Source organism: Blennius ocellaris (assembly GCF_963422515.1).
Source record: "Blennius ocellaris genome assembly, chromosome: 7".
Taxonomy (NCBI): Eukaryota; Metazoa; Chordata; class Actinopteri; order Blenniiformes; family Blenniidae; genus Blennius; species Blennius ocellaris.
The window spans coordinates 7,125,357-7,136,883 of NC_137656.1; the positions used below are offsets into that span (position 1 = coordinate 7,125,357).

General features: G+C 40.1%; 1 protein-coding gene across 1 annotated transcript; it reads left to right on the forward strand.

Annotated features, from left to right (window-relative positions):
• Nucleotides 1-133: 133 nt before the first annotated feature.
• Nucleotides 134-11,523, forward strand: tesca (tescalcin a). The gene is made up of 8 exons (XM_080499375.1): nt 134-224; nt 2,186-2,255; nt 2,626-2,706; nt 5,202-5,341; nt 7,086-7,147; nt 8,735-8,842; nt 8,926-8,973; nt 9,051-11,523. Exons 1-8 carry the CDS (start codon nt 164-166, stop codon nt 9,141-9,143), a joined length of 663 nt encoding a protein of 220 aa, XP_080355501.1. The 5' UTR covers nt 134-163; the 3' UTR covers nt 9,144-11,523.
• Nucleotides 11,524-11,527: the final 4 nt, after the last annotated feature.

Genomic DNA, 11,527 nt, shown 5'->3' on the forward strand with positions numbered 1-11,527 from the left:
AGAGGAACGCTGTGTAGGTCGCTGTGTGGATTTAGGACCTTGAGGATACCAGATGTTAACAGGAGGCCGATAGCAGAGCGATAAAGCGGCGGCGCGCAGGAGAAGCGGATTCATTCACATTGTGCGCCTTTTGACGCGCCGGTGGAGGAGCAGCAGCAGCAGGATGGGAGCTTCTCAGACGCGCACTGAGCACAAGTACCAGCACCTGGTGGAAAAAACCGGATGTAAGTCAAAGAATTATATAGGAACATAAATAACTTTCCAACTGTGCGATTCAATGTTTATGCGGTTGACATTATTACCTATGGTAAAAGGTCAAAACAAGACACCTTAAATGATCTCAATCAATCCGAATTGTAAATTTGTGCGGCGTTTTCCGAACTTTTTTACTGTAGCTGGCGTAAAACCTTTTTTTTTTTTTTTTTTTAAAGAAAAAGAAAAAGAATGCCTGCACGGTAAAAAAAAAAAAACAAAAAAAAAACAACTTCCACTACAAATGAAACGATAGGACGGAGATCTATTTTTAGAGCAGGACTGGTCCTTGGAATGAAACTTTGTGCATGCAGCAGCACGCAGTAGCCCGAAAACGGGATAAAGATTGCATCTCTACTTTGATAAGTGTTTGTGTGGCTGAGACTTTGGACTGTTTTTATTGCCTGCATTTCCTCAAGGTGGGGCTTTGTCCCCCTTTCTCAGCTGCAGATTTCCATGAACTTATGAGACACAAAGTTACCACCAGTGATTGTTTCTGTTGCATCGGTTGATTGGGAGGCGACACATCTCAGTCAAATCAGAAATAAATATTTATTTATAAGGCAATAATGCAACACTATATTTCCCACCCACACACTGTGCAAGTACAGTTGTTACTGCACACACTCACCTTGCTGCGTATGGGGAAAGGAGTTTGGGAGAGACAAGTGAACAAATATACATCCGTAAATGTCAGACGTGTTTGGTATGGCAGCAGACACAGTAGGCAGTTTTGCTGCCACTCCACACAGTGAGTTAATGATTTAAAGGAGCCATTTGAAATGGCAGAAAAGGTGAACCCTGTTTGCTCTGCCTTCAGACTGATAGTGGAATTGCACCTGATCATTCTGAAATATGTAGAACTTAACAATGCCGTGCTGGTAAATAAGGAGGTGGTATATTTGACCTTTTGACAGTTTGATCATAAATTAGTCAGAGCTTAACCATTGACTTTCTATTGCGGGGATGACTAACACGTTGTGGCGCAGTGTACACATGATGAAAATGTTTAATTTTCATGAAACCTAACAATCACGACCAAAAATTACTTCAATCTCAACATAACTACAAATTTAATCATGCATTCTGGTGCAAAATGTCCTCAAAACAAACTCATTCTGCCAGTATGGCTTTTGAGGCTCGTTTGTTCACTATGAGGTCGCTATCTTTCATGCCATTATCACCAACATCTCAGCTCGTGTCTCAGTGTTGTGTCCACTACTCTTAAGAAATGTATTAAAAAGTACCTAAAATCTGGGTTTTCTTTGGAATATTTACAATTTGCTTGGTGGTTTGGTGGGTCAGAGTGCAGTCTCATGCGGGCCAGTTTTGGCCAACCAGCCTTATGTTTAACACCACTGCTCTACTGTGCTGTCTGATGCTTTATTTGTTGTGGTGAGAACAAGACTCGACAGTTATCACAATGCAAAAGCAACAACACAAATACAAAAGCATGAAAAGCTGTAACAGTTTTGCAATTCGACATGGACACAAAAGCTGCACCAGCATTTCAAAAGCCTCAGAGTAGATACAAACAAGTAATATGCGCTTCCATCAGCTTATCACAAATCATTGTAATCAAAACTTGCAGAAGCCAAGACTCCATGTTGATTCACATTCAACACAATACAATACTTTATATGACAATACTTCATCTCTTTATGCAGGTAATTTTAAGTTATTTATACATGTTTCAAGCAAAGAATTCATACTGTGTGAATAGGTCTCATGCTTCAAACTAAATCCAGAAAAGGTACCAACTCGGACAGTGCAACTAATCACTTGTTTACTACTGTGTGTTAACTATAAGTTAGTTCGCAGACTCACCTGATTCACAGGAGAGCGCAAGAGGCTTGTTGATTCATGGGCGAGCACATAATTATGAGTGTATCCTTGACGTGTGTTCATGTTGTTGTCGTTTGCCTCTTCACAGTTTCACTTGAGCAAATCAAAAATCTTGATAAAAGATTCCAGCAGCTGAGTGGGAATGAAGAGACAATAAGGTAAATTAGTTTGTGGCAAACCTCTGCGTCTTAACCTAATGTAGTTTAACCATTTAAGCCTGTGCCGTTTCCATTGGGTGGCACAGTGGCTGCAAAGGAATTGTGGGTATTTGTAGCATCTCTGGCACAGGCACCAAAACAAACAAGGAAGTTCAGACACATTAGGTTCATACGATGTAGTAATCCATCAGTTCAACAGAGTGGACACATGTTGCATACACACATAGGCATGGTGAAGTTCTTTCTCTGTTAAAAGAAACAGGGTGCAGGTGTTTTTCTTTACATTCAGATGCCAACTCTCACTTCTCATATGTTATGTTTGTGCCGTCGTATCTTTTATGGTAATGGACTTTCTCTTGTCGCACTGCAGCAGAGAAAACTTGGGCAACATACCAGCGCTGGCCAACAACCCAATCAGGAAGCAAATTATTGAGGCTTTCTTCGATAAAAGGTCGGTAGAGTCGCATTACACCACATTCTCTTTTTTTCATCCGGTGGCTTAAGTGAGCATAAAAGATGGACTATTACAATTTGGATTGCTCATCAGATACTACAGACTTGAACATTTAAATCTTGTGGAGCAACTTTGTTTACCCAGATGGGTTTGTACAGCGATGAAGCCGAGATAGACCGAGCTATTTGCCAAAGCCACAACTATTGAAAAAGCATCAAGGTGATGAAGGTCAAACGTCAAAGAACTTGAAATTCCTGTTTCACCAAATTGTTCTGGAATGTAGGTAGTTTCAGGCATCGTTATCTCACAAGACAGGCTGGACTGGAGGAGTCTGGAGAGCTGGTATCTCACACCAAACACAATGCCTTTACCGAGTAGACTTGTTTGCAAGAAGTGTCAGAGATGTACCACAGTCTTTCTGGCCCAATGATTAATGAGTAGATTCGACGGAACACAATGCATCATTCTGTTTGGGCTCATGTCCAAAACATCGAGACTACCTACTGTAAAACCTGGCCGATGTACTGGAGGTGTCAAACACACCAAATGAGATATCAGAGTTAGCCAGTGTCAAACCTCTTGGTTTGTGCTGATGCAGGACAAGACGAAGCACAAATGGTTGGAAAAGAAAAAATGCACTCTAATAAAGTGGCGTCAGTAAATCCGGAAGAATATCCAACTGAAATCATCCACAGCAGAAAGAACATTTGAGCATTGTTGCCAACTTGGCGACTTTCCTGCTAAATCTGGCGAATGTCCAAATCCTCTCAATGACTTTTTTGTCAAAATTGACTGGCGGCAAATCCAGCAACATTCCAAATTTTTTTTGTATTTTTTTTTTGGTGTTCTGAAGAAGTTGACGTTCTCAATGAGCGGCAGGCGATGCTGTGAGGCCCTTCCTTACATCTGATTGGCAGTTGCAGACGATATAGGAATATTTACCAGATGTGCTTGTCACTAGCACAAGACGAGGCTGTTTGTGGCTTCTGGATCCAAATGTCATCCCACCATGTGAAAAGCCCTGCTTCAAAGAAATACATTTTACTGAAATGTCATAAAAAGTGCCAATGACAAGGGTGTTTGAGAAACATAAAAACAGCAACTCGAAAGTTAAAATTTCCCATGTTGATCATTCCAGTACCATAATTAGATAATGATTTTCACTTGTTTTAAATGAGCAAAGGTAGATTTTGCCGAGCGAAGGCATTTCCTTATCTCTGCTTACAATGTACTGAAAATACTTTCTGTATGTTGAGTTATGCTGCTATCAGTGTTAATCAAATATTTTATGAGAAATGGGATTGATGCCACTCTTTTAAAGAATTTAATCATTACTTGGTGGGATTTATAGTGCATTCGCTTCGAGAATGTTTAGTATGATCAAATCACAGCAGCCCATGCATTATGTCTGTTTGTTTAGGCAAATGACAACAATTGATAAGAGAAACGAATGGCATTGTGGGTTTCAGCCTACATTCCCAGGAACTGCAGTGCTGGTTGTGAAAGGAAAACATGTGATCCATCCATCCATTCAGCAAGTGCTGCAGTTAAATGTTGTTGTTTTTTCCCCCCTCCCCATAAAGAGAACACTTGTTGACATTTTTTATGCTTTGCAAAGCTCCCATTTGACAGAACAAACCACGGTAAACAAGATGTCTGAGATTACATGTGACTACTGGTTCTCACAAGAGTGTGAGCAACGCACACAATTGGATAAAATCCAACAAAACTGGTATGACATTTTTTATAGAACTATAGTTTTTTTGCTCCTGTTAGTGTGGACTACAATGTTCCGTTTGATTTGTTTGGTGTAGTGGTTGTAGCCAAACAATCACAGGTTGAACTCAAGTCCAGGTCCTTCTGTGTGTTTGCATGTTCTCCCCATGTGTATGTGAGTTTCCTCCGGGTGCTTCAGTTTCCCCAATACCGTCCAAAAACATGCACGTGAAGTTAATTGGTGACCCTAAATGGTCTGTGTTTGTCACCATGTACTTGTCGTTTGATGGACTTGTGAGCTGTCCAGGGTGCAACTTTCCTTCACCCTTTGTTAGGTGGGATTGGTTCTTGCACATCTGAGCTCTTGACTGAAAAAAGCAAGACAGAAGCCGGATGGATAGTTAGTATGGTTAGCCTTCTGCTATACTTTTGCTGAGGAAATACGAAGTACTAGGTTTATGCAGCTACACCTGGTGTTCGTCTTTTTCTGCCTCCATTGTTAGTAAATGCACCACGTATAAAGAATCCTGTATCATAAACATGTGCCATTTGTAACAAACCATGTGAAAATTGGTTTAAAATGATGTGAATGATTAATTTTATTTCAATAAAGACCCATTCCCTCAATAGAAGTGAACGTTCTCGAGGCAAATCAGGTCCTCATCCAATATGGCGGCTAAAGTGAAAGTACATACAGTATGTCTATGGTGCAGTTGTATGAGTTCATTATTCAAAATGATTTTAAAGTGTTGTTTTTTTTCTCGATTGTTCTTCAGGAACCAGTGTCAGAATGAGGTGGGGTCCTGTGAGGAGATCGGCTTTGAGCAGTTCCTCATGGTCATGTCCCACTTTCGACCTCTAACTCTGAAAACAACGGAAGAGGAGAAGGAGGAGATGAGAAGAGAGAAGCTTCGCTGTGAGTACCTTTCGATAACAAAGTTCCGCCATCCCGATTGGCCGCAGGATGATCATTGGGATGATCAACGACTGTTGCGTTTGAGAAGCTTGTCAGTATTCGTAGCTCCGCTGGGATCAGGGCTAGGATGGCGAATCCTCAGCAATCACAACTAGAAAAGGACTTGCTGCCACAGATTTGGAAGTCATATATATATATAGTCCAAATATAGCTCTAATACATTGACAAAAACAGTTGTTAACACTTTCTCTGGATGCATGTGTCCATATCTGGTCTATTTCCCCCCCTAACCTGCCTTATGTGAGTTGTGACCAATATTTCCTTGAACTGAACTCAGTGGAAGGGATATGAACTTGTTGCTTTCAGGGTAAACAGAGCAGAAGAGAATCATGTTTCCCAGATAGGTCTACATATGGTGGGCTGTGTCAATGTGGCACCTTAAACAAGTTCCATGATTAACCTAAAAAAAAAAGAAGACCTCAATTAATCTTCCTACAGTGAAACATTGGCTGAGGATCCTTCTTTGTGTTTATTTCAGCAGGTACTGAGTTACAGTACAAGTTCTCTGAGCAAATTTGTGTTTCGTCAAATGAAAGCAAATTCAATGAAGGGCAGCAAGCGTGTTGCTTCACCTGTTCTGAATCTGACATACTTTGTACCATGAAACACATTAAGGCATGTTTCCCTGTGCCTTTCTCCTGTTACATTTTTCTATTTGGTTTTCCTCTGAAAAGTCGCGAAAGTCACTTGTAAAAGGGGGTGTTCGAGTCCTTCAGCGATGTTATGTTTGTTTTACAAGCCTGTCTTTGTCTTCATTTTATTTTTATGCAAGATTAAGGTGTTTTTATTGTAGGAAAATGTGTCTTTTTTTTTTGTTTTGGAGAAATCTTTAGAGAAATGCCCAGTTCACTGTAAAATGAACAAAATCTCTAAAGGTGAAGAATTGCATTCCTGGTATCTCTCAGCTTCCTTTGGAGTGCCGTCCGATCTTTCCGGACCGTTGCTTTTGCTGTGAGATGTTGCTAACTTAATGTCAGGAAGTGCTGTGAGGACTGCTGACTGCAGCTAAGTCCAGAGGTCACATTACCGAGCCTCTTGAGCAACACCAGATTCTCGTCCTATTCGTGAGGAATCCTTACTTCACTCTTTGTTGTTGTCATGTCATCAGTTTTAGTTGCAGTATGTGCGAAGCGCACCTTCCCAGGAGGGCGTAGGGACATTCGTCAGGGGTGATGATGCGTGAGCTGAGAGGGATGGTAGAGTTTTCCAAAACCAATTAATGTATTTTTATACTTTCATCCATGTTTACTGACAGAAACATGGTTGTTACTTGAGGAGCAGATTCATACTTTTGAATATGAAAAAACACAAAGTAAATACAAAAAAAAAAATCTTTTATCATGGTCAGTAGCCAGTTTAATACCAGACCTTACCTACCAAACCTGACTTGTGCTGGTTGATATGCCCCAATGTTTATCCGAGGAGTAAATCTATCAAATGTCACTACGATGGACAAACCAGTGACATTTGAAAAGTGTCTAATTGTCGTTGTGTTGCTCGTGCAGACTCACTAACACTGCTTGAAGGGCTCGCCTGTTATTGTGCTGGCTTATCTCTGCATCATCATAAACACGCAGTTAATCACAGCTTCCTCTGCTCCATTAAGAGGATCTCGTAATTCTGATGACAGAAATTTCCTCAGGAGTCGGTCTCACCACTTAATTTGTTTGCTCCGTCTCTCCAGTCCTGTTCAACATGCATGACACGGACAATGACGGCACCATCACGCTGGCGGAGTACAGAAAGGTAAGGCAGATTAATCATACTGGATTGATTTGCTTTTTTCTCGTCTGAATCTTAACCATTAGAAAAGTACTGTATAGTTGCCACCATTAAAAAGCTCTAGTCTGTTTTCACTTTAAAACCACCTGCGGCCCTTTTGACCCTGATGTCTCTCAATCATCTCAACTATAAGTTCAGTTTTGACCTGATGACCAGCAGCTTCAAAAGGAAATCCACAAGTCAGGAAGTTATGCAAACCTGTTTTGTTTTTTTTGGACACACTTTCATTTCCACTTTTGTTATAAATGCAAAAGCCACCAGGAGCTGACGTGACTCTTCACCCTGATCAGACTGACATAGATTTGAGATTGTAGGAGGAGGAGTCCCATTGTTACAGCTTGAACAATAATGTGACCCTCAGCTCTCAGCCTGCTTTATGTCACACCGAGCATGCTGGACTTCCTGAAGCTCCTCACATTTTTGAATATTGTTCGTAGCTGCTGGGATCCATACGCAATAATATTTTTTTTTTTCATACGAGTTGGATGTGTTTCATTTGAAACCCCACACTTTAAAAACCACTTCGCAAATCAGTGACCTGAGAAACCACACAATCGCTTGCACATTAAGCAATGCAAATCAAATCTCGGAACATGCAGTTCTTCCAGGTTTAATGAATATTTTCCTAAATGGAAAGCAAGCCAGTCAAGAAAAATACCCGGCAGCCTGCTATTTTTCCAAAAATTGTTAGGTTTAAGTCTTCTCACCCAAATAAGTGCAAAAAGAAACAAACAAGCGTGACGCAGTGCGAGAGTGAGAGGGGAGTCAGTACACACCCACGTGTTTCTGAGAAAAGGTGTCATCAGCCAATTTACTTGAAAACGCTGTATTAGCGGACTGCGGAGGAGCCTCGCAATCTGACAGTAGGAATAGTGAGCTCATTCAGGGTTGAGCTGGTTGACCTTCCCCTTTGTAGTGTTCATGTAAAAATATTGCACTTCTGTCTCAATATGCAAACCTGCATCATGATTCAATGAGTATGGAAAGATAATAAACTGTAATGGCCATTCAGAGATTTTTTTTTATTTGATACCTTCAAGAGTTATTTACACGTAATGTTTAATGTCTCACCTTTATATATGGAGTTTAAACACAAGTGCAGTTTATTTAATGATTGTAAAACAACGCAGCTACTTTTTTCCATGGAAATACTTAAAAGTGGCAATGTTGATGATAAAAAAAAAAAGTATTTTTATGATGCATAGCTGAGAGAAATAAAATCCTGATTGAAGATAAGCATATGCTTCCTTGTTACATATCCTGGTATGATATTCTTTCAGTTTCAGATTAATACATTCAAATAGAAGAAATTAATTGCCAAGCTAAAAGAATCGATTTCATAATAAGTAGTTACATAAACAAAGTGAAGTAAAATATTGACACATCAAGTATGCAACCAATTTTAACAAATAAAAGAAACAAAACTGAAGTAGTTTCAAACGTGCTAATTGTGTTCTGTGTATGTGAGAATAAATCTGGGATTGCACATTTCTTCGACATTTCTCACCTTGCACGAGGCTGAAACTTCCCGTCCCTCTGCTTTCTTCTCAGGTCGTGGAGGAACTTCTGTCCAAAAGCGGCGCCATCGGGCAGGAGGCCGCCCGGGCCATTGCAGACGCCGCCATGTTGGAGGTGGCGAGCACAAACGTGCCGCACATGGTAACCGAACTCGCCTGAACTGAACTGGAACGAAAAAACTATCTGCAAATTAATGCGGTCATGCGTTTCCCTTGTTGCTTCAGGCCCCGGATGATTTCTACGAAGGCATTACGTTTGAGCATTTTGAACAGGTTCGTCATTTCCCATTTTTTTTCTCCAAAACCTCATTTAATAGCCACTGAACTGAAGAAGCACTTTGTGCCCACAGATCCTAAAAGGCCTCGAGATGGAGACCAGGATGCACATTCGCTTTCTGGATGTGGACACTACAACAATGCGTTGTGGGAAATCGACTTCTTGAAGGAAACGTTTTTCTATTTTTATAGAGAAATGTTTATGCTGCTGCTGTTTTTAGCAGAACCGCTCTGGCCCTTAAAAGGAATGAAGCTTTACTCTTGATATGCACTAATATATTTTTAGACAGAGGAAATTAATTATCAGACACTATATTGCTACATTTTTTTATACAATCTCTGCTGATATGCTGCTAATTTAACATGTGATTAGTTGAGTTGACAAAAATCAATTACAAAATAACGTCCTCTCAGTTTCCACATATGTCTTGCTCATTAAAGTATTAAGCTTCACATATTTCAGAGATCTACAACCGTGCGTGTGAAATGAAGGATTCTTCTATCAAAAGGCTCTCGTGTCGGATGGAGGCATCTGTAGGATTTCTGCTATGATTGAAGTCCAGAGACTGCAAGCACTGCATAGCATTCCAGCGCAGCTCCAGAATAGTTCCACTTTTCATTTTTGGGCTCCCCCGAGAGCCTGTGTGACCACGTCTAAAGAACACACCATTTCTGACACATTTGAAAAGAAATGCAACCGATTTCTCTTTGAATTATCTCACTTAACAAATTCAATTAAAGACATATATTTAAAAAAAAATGTATGTCTAAGACAGCTTTTCTTTGTTGTACAACATATACATGTGAAAAAAAAACATTGCATGCTACAATCCCAAACCTAAAGAAAAAGGATAACTGCAAATATGAAACGAATGCAAAATGGGAACCACAATTAACAAGGACATAAAAACTGCACCATATTTATTTAAAAAAAGGCTAATTTAACCATTTTTTCCATCAGCAATTTGGAACAGAATGACATTTGGTAATACAGGATAATATGTGGCATTGTTTGCTACATTGTAGCAAAATGACTTGTGTGTAGTTTGATTGAGCTGTATAAAACTGATACATTTTGTTCACACGTAATCCATTAGGTGTGAGCCAACCGGGACCTGTAAATGTCTTCACCTCTACATCATACTCCTCTTCCACAAGGCTGGATTTTGACAGGTAGATTTTCTCTGGCTGTGACAGAGGTCACTCTTATCGGTTGGGTTTTCATTGCCCTCAATATTGACTGGCAGGCTCACACGGCGTTTGCGCCGTGTCTCTTTAGCTAAACAGCCTTCACAGAACAGAAAGCAATGCAGTAGAACTCGGTGATTACAAATGCAAAGTTCCAGGGACCGGATAGGACTTATCTTGACAAAACAGCCTGCGTGTCCAGACTGAGGACAGGAAAGCCTTAATTGGTGAGAATTCTTTATCACGGAAGAAGAGAAGTTAAATCCATTTGTACAAATTCAGCCTGATGAGATAGAATCGAAGACCTAAATTTACAGGTTCTATAAGCATATACACATTTTTATCTCCGTATACAAAAAATAATTCCATTACAGAGTCATAAAAATCAATAAGCACACACAAGATTTTACATTTGCATTAACCTAATATGTTTTCACTTGATGGTTTCAAATGAATTGCATTATTTAGATGAAGTTTTAAACCGTGTCTCAACTTTTCTGGAATTGGGATTTTAAACAGAATTGGGGAAAATGAGTTTTCATCAATGTGGATTTGTGTCTCAGTTTGGAGAAAGATTTGACCATTTGTGGCTCTATGAAGGGAGCCAGTTCTTGAGGAGCCATTCCTTTCAAAGAGCCTTTCAAAAGACTGGCTTGTTCATGAACGTTACATTTCAAATGTGGAGGCAGAATCGGTGGAAGAGGGACAAATGGACACGTCACCCTCATTCGTTCCAGTCAGTCCATCTTTGTCCAACATTATTATTGTCTGGTTCTGAGTTTCCATTTGGCGGTGTACGGTTTTTGTTGACCCGGACTTGAATGAGATGTTTTTCTAACAAATACTGCAATGTGCTCTACCTTGTTTTATTTTGGGGGTTTTGTCCGTCTCTCGTCCATATCTCCTCCTCCCTGATAAAGCAGTAAATGTGCCTCGACTCATGTCTCTCCTCCTCCCAAGTTTGCTGTTCATATAGCTGCGCGACATAGCGAGAGATGTCGTTCGCATGAAGGCAGCGTGGATGACTCCGCGACAAAGTGTGGGCAATTTGCACAAATGAACGGCTTGCAGTTGCAATTGCAAACTTGTTCTCATCATTCAGTTGATAGTCGTTCAAATGACTGACTCATTCGCGAACGTTGCATCTCTACTACGATGCTTTAAACCTTGTGTAAGCAACGCATACACTTTTCAATGAGTGTGTGTGTGTGTGTTTACATGAATAGAACAGAACATGTAAAGTATGTTGACTGGAAAATGCACAGAATAATTTAAAATGAATTAATCAAAACAATTAAAAATGATTTTACCAGTAACTTCTGATGATTCTGTGTTGCAGAAGTCAACACTGTCACATGTGTAA